General features: G+C 44.9%; 1 protein-coding gene across 1 annotated transcript in view; it reads right to left on the bottom strand.

Moving 5' to 3' along the window:
* Nucleotides 1–4,691, bottom strand: part of LOC125511528 (transcription factor bHLH167-like) — a 28,711-nt gene extending 24,020 nt beyond the window's left edge. The window contains exons 1-2 of the mRNA XM_048676918.1: nucleotides 4,532–4,691; nucleotides 4,268–4,441 (exon numbers count right to left, since the gene is read on the bottom strand). Coding sequence (XP_048532875.1) covers nucleotides 4,268–4,441; nucleotides 4,532–4,555 — 198 coding nt within the window. The 5' untranslated portion in view covers nucleotides 4,556–4,691. The remainder of the gene's footprint in view (nucleotides 1–4,267; nucleotides 4,442–4,531) is intronic.
* Between the last annotated feature and the right edge of the window lie 11,725 nt (nucleotides 4,692–16,416).

The following is a 16,416-nucleotide window of genomic DNA, read 5'->3' as shown; positions in this document are numbered from 1 at the left end:
TAACTTCTTAGTTTGCATATGTAGGTCTGGTTTACTTAGTGCCTTCCTGTCCTCGTCCTAACCACGTCGATCGCCCGCATTGTCCGATCGCCGGCACCACCTTGGTGAGCCTCTTGTTCTTATCCTTCAAAAAAAAATCATGTTTGTGTGATTTAGAAAGTTACTTTTATAATTTTCTTACGCGTACGTTATTTGTTTTACATAGTGGCATCGTTTTGATATCCATCCCCATCGGTCCTCGTCCGGTTTATGATTTGGATGTGGTATATTCTCTTTTATAACTATTTGTTGCATTTCGTGTTTATGACAAATTATGCCCATCAAGTTGACATAGATATTTTTATCTAGGAGGTATGTGCACCGGAAATTCCAACCGACTCTCTTGTCGAGAGGTTAAATTTAGTTGAAAAAGAAAACAATTACTTGAAGAAAAAATTGAAAAGAATTGAGGAGGAGAAGGTGGAATTGGAGTTGCATGTTGCGGATGTCGTCGATGATCACAAGATCAAGATGGATGCAATGCGCTTGAAGATTAGGAAATATGCCGTTGATAGTGAGGCTTGGTATCATTATGTTGTTGGATCAATTGATTGTTACCTTAGTTGCGATCTTGATCGCATTTCTTGTTGCATTTAAATACTTTAGCTAGAGAGTTTGTATGTTTTTTATGAGAATAAGTGTGTATGCACTTTATGTATGAACTTGTATTAATTTGGTCTTTTCGGTGTTGTGTAATGAAGATGAGCCGGCAATGGATGTACAATGACCGATCCTCTCCCCAATTCATTAATGGCGTGTATACTTTTCTACTAGTGGCCGAGGCAAACAAGCGAGCGGATGGTTTTATGTGTTGTCCATGTGCTGTTTGTAAGAATGATCACAATTACTTTAACTCAAGAACCATTCACATCCACCTGTTTGAGTCTGGTTTCATGTCCGGCTATAACTGTTGGACCAAGCACGGAGAAAGAGGGGTCCTAATGGAAGAGAATGAAGAAGAAGAGGATGACAATAGCTATCCTGGCCATGAGTTCCTTGAATAAATGGTACAACAATGGGGGAAGAAGCTGAGCCGGTAATGGGGAAAGAAGCTGAAGAAGAGGCATCAGATGAGCCCGCTGATGATCTTGGTCAGGCCATTGCCGATGCAAAGAGAAACTGCGCAAATGAAAAGGAGAAGTTGAAGTTGCAGCGCATGTTAGAGGATCACAAGAAATTGTTGTACCCAAATTGCGAAGATGACAAGAAAAAACTGGGCACCACACTGGAATTGTTGCAATGAAAGACAGAGAATGGTGTATCTTACAAGGGATTTGAAAAGTTGTTGATAATGTTAAAGAAAATGCTTCCATAGGACAACGAGCTGCCTGACAGTACGTACGAAGCAAAGAAGGTTGTCTGCCCTCTAGGATTAGAGGTGCAGAAGATACATGCATGCCCTAACGACTGCATGCTCTACCGCGGTGAGTACAAGGATTTGAACGCATGCCCTGTATGCGTTGCATTCTGCTATAAGATCAACCGCGATGACCTGGTGATGTTGAGGGCGAGCGCCCCAGGAAGAAGATTCCTGCCAAGGTGATGTGGTATGCTCCTATAATACAATGTTGAAACGTTTGTTCCAAAACAAAGAGCATGCCTAGTTGATGCGATGGCACAAAGAAGACCGTAAGAAAGACGGAAAGTTGAGAGTACCCGCTGACGGGTCGCAGTGGACAATAATTAAGAGAAAGTTGGAGGACTTTGCAGATGATGCAAGGAACGTATGGTTCAATTTAAGTATAGATGTCATTAATCCTTTTGGGGAGCAGAGCAGCAATCATAGCACCTGGCCTGTGACTCTATGTATCTATAACCTTCCTCCTTGGCAGTGCATGAAGCGGAAGTTCATTATGATGTCAGTGCTCATCCAAGGCCCTAAGCAACCCGGCAACGATATTTATGTGTACCTAAGGCCATTATTTGAAAAACTCTTACAGCCGTGGAATGAAAAACTTGTACATGCATGGGATAAACACAAATAGGAGGAATTTGACCTACATGCATTGCTGTTTGTAACAATCAATGATTGGCCTGCTCTCAGTAACCTTTTAGGACAGAAAAATAAGGGATACCACGCATGCACGCACTGTTTATATGATACCGATAGTATATATTTGGATAAATGTAAGAAGAATGCGTACCTGGGACATCGTCGATTTCTTTCGAGCAGACATCCCGTAAGAAAGAAATGCAAGCATTTCAAATGAAAAATTATATTTATATACTCCCTCCGTTCCTTTATGTAAGGTGTATTTTTTTCAGCACAGTGACCAAGACACATAATTGTAGACATGTTAGGACGAAATTACCCTCGGTAAATTTATTGGTTAGTGGCAATTAAATCAGTTAGTCGAGGAAAGTATGAGATATATGCAATCGACAGAGAGATATTTTCATTCTTTTGCTACAAGAAGAGAGAAAATTTCCCTTTTTCTAGATGGCTAACAAAGAAATTATGAGGAATTAGAAGAAATGCATCTTACATTCTGGAATTTTATCAGAAAACAAATATACCTTGTATAAAGGAACGAAGGGAGTATATGCTTAGCGTGTACAGTATGTAGTAGCATAAAATATGTTTGAAATTAAAAAATTAAATGAAAAACACAAAATTAAAAAGAAAAATAAGCCATAAAACACATAAACCCCTAAAGCTTTTAGTCCCGGTTGGTCTAGCCAACCGGGACTAAAGGCCCCAGCCCCCCGGCCCGGGCTTGTGCCACGTGATGGGCCTTTGGTCTCGGGACGTGACGAACCGGCACTAAAGGAAAGGGGAGGGGGTAGTCCTCACTCTTTAGTGCCGGTTGTTTAACCGAAACTAAAGATCCTTACAAACAAGGACTAAAGCTCGATTCTGCACTAGTGAGCCCTGCCTGGCCGTCACTTGACACTCTCGGAGGAGACGCTCCGCTTCCTCCTGCGCCATGTGGAGGGCCACCTTGGCCAATTCCGACGCAAGCCAGGGAGCCTCGACGGCCTTGCCCCTACCGATGACGGCAGAGGTGTCACTGATCGACCACTCGTCATCAATCTTGGCGAGCTCCCATCGAGGCATGGTCATCTCCGTGGTGGTGAGCGACTGGTCGAGGGCCCAGGCCTGTGTGGTTGGGGGTCAGCGCGGACCCATGCCAATGCCTAGTTGGACTTGGCGATGGCCGAGAAGCACGCCATGTTGCGCCGCTCCCGCCTCGCCGCCTGCCTCGCTTCCCTGTCCTCCGCTAAGTCCATGCTTCGCGACGAGAAGCCGCGGCCACCGAGGTAGTAGAGGATGTGCCCGCACGCCTTCGCAATCGCCGACAGCACCTCCTGGTTCATGGCCTTGCTACGTCATTCGCAGCTCGGCGACGATGCCGGCTAATCGATGCGACAATAGCGGATGTGTCGTGGCGACAACAACTGGTCCTTCACGAGGCACCCGATTTGAATGCCGTGGTTGTGCAGAGGGGACTGTGGCTCCACCTTCATGCGGTGGAGAGGCGGCGATGACGGCTCTTGCTTCACTTGGTAGCGCGACGGTGATGGCGGCTCGAACTTCACGCGTCACGGTGGCGACGATGGAACATGGTAGCGCGGCTGGAGTGGAGAGGCTGGAAGCGAAGAGCTTTGAGTGAAGAGATGCGATGTGAATGGCGCTGAAGCACGGCTTAAATAGACACGACAACCGGCCGAAGGGACGAAAAGCCGGCTTCAATGCGGTGCAATTAGCGGAGTAAGCTTCCCGGTCGCCGTGGCTGCATTCAAGTGACGCCACCTGCTCCTCCGTTGCGTCGCTCCGACCGGCATTAATGCTACGGAATCATGACCGCTATGGAGCAACGCTGAACGGCATGATTGCCCAGCAATCGCTTTGCGCGGAAGGGTTTTTCGAGTAGAAAAGTTTTTGAATGGGTTCGGGATGTCATACACATACGTGACAGCGATCCGGACGCCCGCAAAGCCCCCGCTTCACCTTAAATTTGCGAGAAAACAGACGTTCAACCGGTCTGCGGACCAATAAGATTGCGCTGGCAAAATGCGTCAGAGGGCTCGGTCCGGATATATGAGAAGGGCTCCGCGTTCGAGATGGCCTTATACCTCTTTCCAAAAGAAAAGTCCATTACTAGAAGTTAAATATTCAGAATAAGCTCAGTACCGTTCGAGATGGCCTTTTCGAGACGAGATCTCGAGATAAACATGGAGTGAAACTGCACAGTACCGTAATGAGAAAAAGCGTACGTGTTCTTACAGCGTTGCAGCAACAGTGTTCTCTTGGGATAAGGGATGCGAGTTTCTCGCACAGCGCCTTCATGCGCTTCCTCCTCTCCTTCTCCGACTCCTTCTTCTCCAGCAGTACCCCGGCCGTGCCGCCGCTCCCCCTGCCGCTCTTCCCTCCCCTCGCCGGCTTGGCCTTCACCTCCATCTATATAGCTCACGATCGAGGTAGAGGTCAGCGAGCATACAGCTGGTCTTAACATATATGCAACCAAGATGAAGAAGAAAAGGAAGATACCGAGTTCAGAGCGCAGGCATCCATGGAGTAGGAGACGAAGAATTCCGCAGGAAGGAAAAGGATGAGATGGATAAGGGGCCGGCCGGCCTATGGGAGTATGGGAAATATGCAACTACACGTACGAGGTATATACAGGGCACCGCACACGTAGCTATTATAGTTTTAACTAAAATGTGTTTATGTGGTATATATGTGCTATAGTAGTGCAATGGAGTTTGCCACACTCGTGTGTTGTTGCTGTTATACTACGAGCAACATATATGAGAGTGGATTTTTGAAACCTGGGTGTATTGGAGGACTTTATTTTAAATACTTTAAAAATCACATTTAAATTTTCAAAAAATTCTGAAAATAATTCTACATGATCATATGGATGTATATTACATATGTGTAAAAGTTTGATGATGAAATTGGTAAACATGTAGCTATACAAAAATGACAAAATGATGATTTCCAAATCATGATTTTGTCTTTTTTGTGTGACTCACATGGTTTACTTATTTCAGCATCAAAATTTGCACATATGTAATATACATCCATATAAACATGTTAATTTTATTTTAATGATTTTTTGAAACTTCAAAATAGCATTTTGACACTATTCGAAATACAGGGCTCCAATGCACCCGTCCTCCAAAGTGATTTTTTGCAACATATATAGTATAAACGTGCTAACTGGACATGCAAACTCCGCGACACCTTCGTCCAATGCGGTGCAAATTTGATGCGGTGGCAATGTGACAGCAGAATATATTTGGATCCATCGGCTAAACACAAGCACATAGTTATCGGTCATGGGCCATGCAAGAGGCGCCTCCTGCGCCAAGGAAAAAGCAGCAAGTATTTCCTGAAGGAAAAAAATGCGCCCCACAAAAAGCAGTAGCCACATATATTCCCACATGCAGAGAATAATAGGAAAAAAAAACTTTCAAGAGACAACGAGAAAGAGAAATAACTCCCCCGCTCGGGAAAGATTTGTTTGGCCTTGTTTTGAATTAATTGAATTGTTTCATGTGAAATTTCCACGCTTGTATACCAAAGGCTTCTCAGTTTATTGAGTCAGATTAGCGCATCTCCACATACGCGCGGTTGCGAGGCGCGCTAAACTTTTTTTACAGTGCCGAAATAACGTTTTAGCGTGCTGGGCTGATGTTTTGCTTTACCAGAAGCGCAAAAACACGACGCCTAATCCGATGGCATCACCTGCAGCAGCTTAGATTTTGCAGCGCGCTCGAGCGGACGCACCAAATACGCAACACGCGATGCCGTTAGTTTTTTAGCGCGGCTGCTGAAGCGTCAGTTTCAATCCCGCGCGCAATATAGTCGTTTTTTCTAGGACGCAGCTAATCTAGCACGTCGGTTGGAGATGCTCTTAGTTTTTTTTTTCAGATTTCCTCTAAGATACCTTTAGCGTACCTATTGTGTGTGTGCGCGCGTGTGTGGAGGGCAGTGAACAACCGTGTGGACTCATCGAGGCGCGCTTACAAGATAGTACAAACTCACCATCTTGTGAACGTGGAGCAGGCAGCTAGCTACACGAGAAGCAATGGAGACTACCACGTCACTCTTTGCCAAATACTGCCCATCACAGGGACCTCACTCCATCACGCAGACAGATCTGCTACCATTTTACCCTTTTTTTTCTCGCCATTTGACCGTGCCACGGAGACACATCTGTTTTCCACCACCTCGCTCTTTGCAGCCAAATACTGCCCATCACGCAGGTAGCTCAACCTACCTTGCAGACGGTTCTGCTACCATTTGACAGCAATACTTATATCGATGACGTGTTTCAAATTTATTTTTAGAACTTACAAATACATTTTGTTTAGAGCGTTTTTAAGTGAGTTCCGAAGTGCCTAGGTTCCTACAATCTGGTCTAATACAATTCTCGGTCATGTGAAATTACAAGGGGCAACACATGATCAATATTGAGAGCAAGTGGCAGCGTAACTTCTATGCTTTCACAAAACCCGCCCCAAAAGACGAAATAAGTGGATTAAAAGTCACCTGAAAAAATGCAGTAAGTGGGCACCCATGGCCAGAAAATATGACTGACCATCACAATTGTTCACTAAAAATATTTCAGATGGAGGCAATCAGAAACAGAAATAATACTCCATGTACCAGGCAGAAACGCAGTTGTTCCCATAATATTTCTGACTCTAACATAACTTGTAAATTGTAGTTTTGATCGGCCGTGTTACTTTTGTCTAAGTGTGTTGTTCCTTTTTGAAGGAAAAATAATTTCAACGCCATGAGCAAACACAGGGGAGAGAAAAACAATGTAGTTACAGATAAAAATTATGCGAGTTTTTTTATCTCTGATGGAATCACGCTATCTATTCTCAGTTTTGCACTTAATTAGCCACAAAACAATACCTCTTTACTTCCATGATACATGACATATTTTGATTCATTAGGTAAATATATTGACCAACCATAGCTAGCTAAGGGCATCTCCAACGATGTACCTTAAAACGGAAACACAAAATGTCCACAGAGATGCCCGGACGTGTCCGCTGACAGCAGTAGTGGAGTCCGTCATCCAACTGTATGATTCAGAAAGGCATCAAATGCAGACAACAAGGTGGGCTTGGCATACCTAAAGGCAAAAATATCACGTGGGTTGTGAAAACATGTGGTTCGACTGACTATAGTCCAAGCTGACTGTCCAGAATCATCCAAAAGCTCCCCAGGTTTGTTTTGGATTTGTGGGAATTTGGACATCTGGACTAGTCCACGAATATTTGATGCATGGCGTTGAAGAAAAAAAAAACTGTCCGGACCCACATGGTCTAGGCATTTAGGAGCATTTTGATGGACCGCGTTGGAGACTCCCTAATCAGCAAGCTATATCACTAAGGAATTAGACAATTATGCGATGCTGATTGTATGTGGTTAGTGCTAAAGCACATTGTGCAAAAAACAATGCATCATGTGTATATGTGTCGCATTAACACATAGGTAATCTAGATTTCCATGGAGCCATTGTAGATAACCTTCCTAGGCATGAGCTTTACATTTATTTTTCTTTTCAAGACCATGGATATTCAATAACAAGGAGCATATCACTATATACTAAAGGTTAGATAACCCATCGTCAACTAGATGCGGTACCCCCACCGCAAATCATTCCAAGGCCTTGACCATTCAACAAGGACCGCTAGCTAGCATGTCAACAACAATATTTAGAAGTATTAGTGAGAGTGGGTCTACTTGATACAATTTTCTTCTTTGTTTGGAAATAGAGCATTTTGAGGTAGAACTGTCAACATAACCTTATTATTATTGGGATCTTCCAGATGCACCAAGCTTAAATATTTATTTCCCCTCTATTAAACGGATTCGCTTGATCAGTCAACTGAAATTTCATTGTCGCTTGTCGACTGGTTTTTAGATTTTAAATTTATTTAATTATTTAATCCACAGATTACGAATTTATTTTCCGCCAATTTTACATTTAAAAATACGCAATTCATCTGAACTTTTTACTTATATTTTGTTTCATGTTTTAGATTTCATTTAAAATTGGCGAACTCTTATATTATTTTTCTATAGTCACAGTTCTCGTAGTGTGCAACTACCCAATTTTTCATGGTCCATCTATATAATTAAACTTTTATTTGTGTCTGGATATCAACATGTGGAGAAATATATGTCTGACTTCACGATTTTTCACTCAAATTATTTTAGAATGAGTCAATCAGCGAGACAAATAACACTCCACGTTCCAAGCGGGGACAATCGTTCCTGAAAGTATTTGTAACTGTCACATAAAGTATAAATATAGTTTCGATCGGCTGTTGGGAGAAAAGGCAAGATGTATTTTATTTATTTATTTTCCTTTTTGAAGGACATGTAATTTCAGTGCCATGAGGGTAGCAGAGGTTAGACATAGAACAAGGCAAAGGGTGTATGTACGTAACATTTTTGTGCAAGGATGTTGTGCCTCATAGAATCATGTTATCTCTTATCACTTTTGTAATTAATTTGGAACAAAATAGCACACCCCTGTTAAAAAACTCACGGCACATTTTATTTTGCTAGAAAAATACTGACGAACCATAGCTAGCTAAGCAGTTAGCTATAGTGCAAAAGAATTATATAGTAATGTGATTCTGATTGGGTATGTCAAGTGCTCCGGGGTAAGAGCATCTCCCGCCGCGCCCCCAGAAAGGCCTCCTCAGGCGTTTTTTCGGGCTGGCGCTGAAAAATCGGCCTAGTCGCGTCCCAGGAGTCCGATTTTCGCCGACCTGAACTGAATTTAGCGCCGGCGGACCCAGGCCGAACCCGGCGCGCTGGGGGGCGCTCGGGGGTGCCGGGGCGAGCGGTTTTGGCGCGAAAGAGCCGCGGGCCCGCCGCGTCAGCGACACCGCGCGTCATCTTCCCCGAACGCCTCGGTTTCCCGCGGGAAATCAATGGCAAGGCTGCCACCGGTCAACCTTACCAGTGATTCCTCAAGGGCGGCGCGTTCACGGGGCGGCGCGCCGACGCCTCCCCTCCGTCACATGCGTACACACGGGGCGGTGCCGCTATCTAAGCTGGTGGCCTCCCTCGCCTCTGGCTACACCAGCCACACCTGCCCTAGCTCGCCCCCTACCTCTCCCGAGCGCCGCCGCCGAGCCCTGCCTCTCCTGAGCGCCTCCGCCGAGCCCTCCCTTTCCCTCCCTCCCTCTCCCGATGGCCGAGCAGTTCCCCGGCGATGAGGCCGCGGCCAACGGCTTCGGCCGCCGATCGCTCCGTGAACAGGAGTCTTGGCTCCTGTTCCAGGCGAATATCCCGGCGCCGCCGGACATGCGCGCCGGGCCGACGGGCTGGAAGCTCAGCAATGGGGGAGTGCCCATTCCCCCGTTGCCCGACGCCGTGGCCAAACCAGGGTACTTCACCAAGGAGGTCGACGTCGTGCGCGCCTCCCTCACCGCCGCTCAACTCTCCCTCCCCCAGTACGCCGCCGACAACCATGCGGCTTGAGCGGCGTACTTCGAGCGCCGTTAGCAGCAACGGCTGGCGTCCACCAACGGCGCGGCGGTCGTCGGCGGCATGAAGAACAGTGAGAGGCGCCGCCTGTGGTGGGGCGTCCCCGGCCGCACACTCGTGGGCGTGCTGACGCACCTCAAGGGCGGCAACAACCCGCCGTTGGCGTACCCCCCGACGAGGGCGGCCGCCACGGCCACGGCTCACCGCCGTCGCGACGGGCAATGGTTGCCCAGGAGGTTCGGTGCCTCCTCTTCTTCCTCCTCGTCACGCTCTTCTTCGCAGTTCTCCGGCTCTCCGGCGTTGCTCGGCGTCAAGGCCGAGCCCGCGGCGGAGACGCCGCTCGGACGGCGCACTCGCAGCGCCGGCATCGTCATCAACGAGGGCGGCCAGCGCGCCTCCTCGTCGGCTCCTCCGCGCTTCGTCAAGCCCAAGATGGAGTCGGGGCTCGCGCCGGTGAAGACGGAGCCGGGCCTCCTCCCCGCGGTGAAGACGGAGCACGGCGGCGACATCGAGCTCGACGACGACGCGGCCCTGGAATGGGCGCGCGCGGACTCCGTGAAGATGGCGAGGGAGCGCCAGTGCGCCGCCCTGCAGCGCTTCGCGCAGCGCCGCCGGGGCCGCAACGAAGGAGGCGTCATCGTCATTGAGGACAGCGACGACGCGCCGCCGCCACCAGCCCGCGTTGGCGACACCGATCAGGGGTCCACCAGGGACTGCCGCGTCAAGGAGGAGAAGCCCGACGACGGCGGCGACGACGGCGACTACTCGGCGTTCAGCCAGTTTCTTTTTTAGATTAGTTATCTATTTTGCTATGTAATGAAAATCCGCGAACATGTCTAATATATGTCCAAGTTTGCCGAAATTTAGTCGTGTTTAGCCGAACTTCGCCGAACTTTACCGAGATTTGCTATACTTATTTTTTTAATCACGCCTGGGGGCGGCTCTGGGGCCGGCGGCTGGTGACCAACTCGCCCCCAGGCCCATTTTTTGCGCCAGCTCACCCCCAGGCGGTGATTTTAGGCGCCCCCTGGGGGGCCAACGGCTAGAGATACTCTAATGCTTAGAAACAAGAATCGAGAGAGTAAGTATCACAACAACTTATAGAGGACGTGAATGCCCTCGGAGTCATTGTAGATAACCTTGCTAGGCATAAGCTTTAGATATAGTTTTCCATTCATGGCCATGTATATTTTACAACAAGAATCTTATAGCTGGCATATTGAATGTTAGGTAAACCGTTATCAACTAGAAGATGTACCACCACCATAAATCGTTCGCTGGCATAGACCATTCAACATGGACTGCTAACTAGTATGTCAACAACATTATTTATAAGTATCACCATGAGTGGTCGAAGGATACATGGATCCATATGTATGCATCCATATATATCGATATCGACGTGGATCTAGAGGTTCAAGCTAGCTCTGTCGTGCACTCTTCACAGTGCAGAAGTAGTGGGACATAGATATTTGTACATACTCCCTCCGTATGTGATATCGACATGTGGAGAAAATATATGTCTGACTTCACTGTCGTTCACTCAAAATATTCTAGACGGAGTCAATCAAAGCGACAAATAACACACCACGTTCCAAGCGGTGTCAATCATTCCTGAAAGTATTTTTAACTGTCACATAAAGTGTAAATATAGTTTAAAACACAAGATGTATTTTATTTATTTATTTTCCGTTTTGAAGGACATATAAGTTCAGTGCCGTGAGGGTAGCAAAGGTTAGACATAGAACAGGGTAAAGGGTGTATGTACGTAACATTTTTGTGCAAGGATGTTTTGCCTGATAGAATCATGGTATCTATTATCACCTTTGTAGTTAATTAGGAACAAAATAGCACACCCCTGTTCGAAAATACATGGCACATTTTATTTTTGTAGAAAAATACTGACTAACCATAGCTAGCTAAGCAATTAGCTATAGTATAAAAGAGTTATATAGTAATGTGATTCTTATTGGGTGTGTCAAGTGCTGAGGGGCAATGCTTAGAAACAAGAATCAAGAGAGTAGGTGTCACAATATTTTAGAGAGGATGTTGATGCCCTTGGAGTCATCGTAGATAACCTTGCTAGGCATGAGCTTTAGATATTTTTTCCATTCATGGTCATGTATGTTTTACAACAAGAATCATATACCTGGCATATTGAATGGTAGATAAACCGTTATCAACTAGAGGATGTACCAGCACCGTAAATTGTTCGCTGGCATAGACCATTCGACATGGACTGCTAACTAGTATGTGAACAACAATATTAGAAGTATCACCATGAGTGGTGGAAGGATACATGGATCCATATGTATGCATCCATATATGTCCCTTTGATTGACAGAGAGGCGGGGGGAAAGAAACATAAAGAGACCTCTCTGATAGATATCGACGTGGATCTAGAGGTTCATGCTAGCTCTCTCGTGCGCCCTTCACGGTGCAGAAGTTGTGGGACATAGATATTTGTAGATACTCCCTCCGGATGGGAATATAAGTCAAGCACGGGTTTGTAGGTTTCTGATTTGACTAATGAAAGATGTCGTGTATGCTACGTAAATGTTTTACGGAACCATGGTTCAGCCGAATCTACGCTCGACACCATTGATTTCTAGATACTATTCATGAGGATCCATGCATGGTTGATTAAAAAATGCAGTTGGTATGCATGTCACAGATTCACATTTAGTAGAATGTTAAATCGTACGGCATAGACCATAGATTCGACTGAACCATGGTCCTGAATTACGTCTCTCGTGTATGCTATAAAAATTAGGTCAGAAAAGTTTGACATAAAAATGGGCTAAAATTGTAATTTCAAGGTATATATATATATATATATATATATATATATATATATATATATATATTCTACCATATTGTGTGAAGCTTTGCGAGAATGATCACTACTATATCAACATTGTTTTTGAATAATGTTTTCAAACTTTTTTGGACACTTTAATTTCCATACAAAATTTGACCAAAAAGGGGTTATTTACTATGCTGACGTGGCTTCTAACTGGGATGTGGACTGGCTACTAAACGGGTCAAAAACAGAGTCTACTCAGCAAAAACTTATTCCAGGGAAGAGAAGGATTGATTCCTAGCCGGTTTTGATAGTTTAGGGTTGATTCTTAGACTGTTTCAGAGTTTAGGGTTGAATCTTAGACAAATTGAAGAGTTTAAGGCTGTAATATTGACTTGTCTCATAAGTATTCTTACCAATAGGAAACAAGTTTTTTATTACATGCATGCATATGAAATATCTTCTCGTTGCATGGGGCGGAAACAGGAAGAAAAAAACGAGCAATTTCATTGGAAGCTAGCTACATATCAAGGATATATACATCGGACAGAAAAACGAGTGGACGTACTAGATAATCTCTAGGATGTTTCTCACATGCATGCATATGCCGTCCAGATCGGTACGCTAACAGGCCACAAGCGTGGCCCACAAACAAAAACAGCCAGCGCTAGCTAACAACGCAACATTGATCTAGAACATATCTCAGTTTGTGAGCTAGCTTAGCTATGGCTTACCCTGGTCCAGGAGGCATTTGGAACCCAGCTTTCCCATCGACTAGCTTTATAAAACCAAACAACGATATACTACATCGAGAAAAGAAAAAATAAAGGACCACCGCCCGGAGCCCACAGCGGCTACATAGCACCAAAGCTACAGATCCCCACCAAGATTGTCAGAATCACGATTTTAAATCAGATCAGAGCTCTGATGATAGAATCGCAAATCATAAAATCTTCATTATCAGGATCGTAAAAATGTAGATTCTATGAACTAAAATCGTAGAATCAGAGGGGTTAGTTTGGATAGTAAAGTCGTAGAATCGTAGAACAGAATCGCGATTCTGACAACCTTGATCCCCACCGGTTCTAGCCATTGTTATTTTCTCCTTTTTATTTCACTAGCACATATGCCCGTGCGTTGCAATGGAGAGAAAACTACCGGTTTTAGCCATTGTTATGTGCAAGCCCAAGGTCCTGTAGGGAATTTGTTACGCTGAAAATTCTAGTTGTCTCGTCCACCATAGTGACCAACAATACAACATAGGATAGTGCCACCTTGTGGCAGGGATGCACACAAGAAAGCTAGAAAAAAATGCATATCAACCTGGCATTAAGCACATATGCTCGTCCTTGCAACGGAAGATAAAATTATCGGTTCTAAGGAAGTACAACACCCAGTAGCAATTCGGTGAAAAAAATGCATGTTTTTTTTTGACCATTTACAGTAGGGAAAAATCCCTACTGTGATATTTTTTCATTAATAGTGAGGGGTTAGAAAGGTCTTACCAGATGGCATGATCATGCCAGTTACAATGAGTTAGTAAGGACAGGTTTGCATAAGAAAATCTACATGCTATCGAGCCATGAAATCATGCCCTCCTTGATATTAGGCTTAGCCCTGATCATAGTGTCTTTAAAATATCCCATGAAATTGATCCTGCATTGTGTTAAGGAACATCTCGTGCCTTCAAATATTTCATCATTTCTTTGATTCCAAATGGCCCAGCATCCTGTGATAAGAATTTCCATGAAGAATTTCCATTTATATCTATTTTTTGCATCCATGATCATCATATTGATGTTTAAATCAATGTTCCATTCCACACCAATACTCCACCAGAAACTCTGGCTAAAGGGGAAACCAAACAGAAGGTGAGTTCTGTCTTCCATTGATTGATCTCTACATAATGCACATGTGGTAGAATCCAGTGGATAATTATTCCTTATAAGTAGCTCACAGGTGTTTGTTATATCATTTAGAGCCAGCCAACAAAAAAAATTGTGTCTAGGGAGACAACATGACTTCCATATCCATTGAATTGGCAGAGGGTCTTGATGGTTTCCCATTAGGATCTCATAGATTTTTTTTGCAGAATATTTTGAATTGCCCCACATAAAAGTCCATATGTCATGTTCTTGTGTACCTCTGATTTCATCAAGCTGCTCAGATAAAATAATGAATTGATCATATGCAATCATGGATAATGGCAATTGAAAAAGGCTGCTGTAATTTGCAACAAAGTTTTCATCATGGATAGTGATATTATTGTTTCTAGTAAATGAATGCATCTCAGCCCATTTCCTGCTTAGGATACTTCCTTTCCATATCTCCTCCCATAACATAATGGTGTCACCTTTTTTGATCTGACATGTGGCCAATCCCCTGTATAAGTCAGTTAATTTAACACAGTCTCTCCACCAAAATGGTCCTTTATTATTGCTATTGTGTGGGACATTGTTTTTTGAGTAGTAAGCCTGCCATACAAGATTGACCCATGGGATGCCTTCTTTATTGTAGAATTTGTGTAAATGTTTGATCATTAAGGCAATGTTTTGAACTCTGAGATTGAGGATACCTAGTCCTCCTTGCCTTTTTGGTCCACATATCATCTTCCAACTAGCAAGACAATTTCCTTTCATCTTAATGTCTTTCCGATACCAAAGGAAGTTTCTGCTGGATTTATTAACATGATCTAAAATTATGTAATGAACTTTAAAAGTGCACATTGCAAAACAGGCATGGATGCAATGACATAGTTTACATATGCCAATCTGCCGTCATAATTCATTAAGTTTGCAATCCCAGATAGTCTCTTATCAATTCTTGATATGATGGGCATGAGATCACATGAACAGAGGGCTTGGTGGTGCCTAGAAGTAATCCCAGATAGGTAAATGGAAGACTTTCAAGTTTGCATTCAAATTTATCATCCAGTTCCAGGCTAGTAGCATGATCTATGTTGATAGGCACAATGGATGACTTACTGTAATTGACATGAAGGCCAGCTGACATACTAAATATTTGGAGCAGAGTTTGAAGGTGCATCAGTTGATCTTTGCCAGCAGGCATAATAAGCAAAGTATCATGAGTATATTGTGTTGGGAAATGTAGCATGCAATTTCAAGAACTTTCCTACGCTCATGCAAGATATATCTAGGAGATGCATAGCAATGAGAGAGGGAGAGTGTGTCCACGTACCCTCATAGACCGAAAGCGGAAGAGTTTGACAACGCGGTTGATGTAGTCAAACTTCTTCTCGTTCCGACCGATCAAGCACCGAACGTACATCACCTCTGAGTTCTGCACACGTTCAGCTCGATGACGTCCCTCGAACTCTTGATCCAGCAATGTGTCGAGGGAGAGTTACGTCAGCACGACGGTGTGGTGATGGTGATGGTGAAGTGATCCGCGCAGGGCTTCGCCTAAGCACTACGTGAATATGATCAGAGGCGCAAACTGCGAAGGGGGGAGCCGCACACGGCTAACAACTGTTGATATATGTGTTCTAGCGGTGCTCCCCCCACATATATATAGGTTGGAGGGGAGGACAAGCACCCAAGGGGGCACCCCAAGTAGGAGGAATCCTACTTGGGCGCCTCCCAATTCGGCTCCCCCCTTACCATATCTTCCGGAGGGAGAATGAAGGAGGAGGGAGGAGGGAAGGAAGGGGGAGGCCAAATCCCTCCCCTTCCTTTCCCTCTCCTCCTCTTTTCCCTATTCTCCTATTTCGGCCTACATGGGCCGCACCATCCCCTTAGGGGCTGGTCTGTCCCCTTCTTGGCCAATTAGGCCCATGTAGTTGCCGAGGGGATGCCCGGAACCCCTTCCGATGACCCGATATCACTACTAGGGAAAAGCCTAGCAGTAGCGCGGGTTTTAGGCCTACCAGTAGCGCAGGTGGCAGCGCTACTAGTACGACGCTATAGCTAAAGGTTAGTAGTAGCGTGGTCTTAACCGCGCTACTGCTATATCCACTTTGTAGTAGCTCTTCCTTGAAAGGGCACTACTCGTAATTACTAGCAGCCCCTCTTGCGGCCCGCGCTACTACTACTATTTCGTATTATATTTCTTTTTTATTTCATGTTGTATTCATACACCTTTA

The sequence above is a fragment of the Triticum urartu genome, chromosome 5 (genome assembly GCF_003073215.2).
Source record: "Triticum urartu cultivar G1812 chromosome 5, Tu2.1, whole genome shotgun sequence".
Classification (NCBI taxonomy): domain Eukaryota; kingdom Viridiplantae; phylum Streptophyta; class Magnoliopsida; order Poales; family Poaceae; genus Triticum; species Triticum urartu.
The sequence above is the reverse complement of the archived record's forward strand: the minus strand, read 5'-3'. Positions and strand labels throughout refer to the sequence as shown.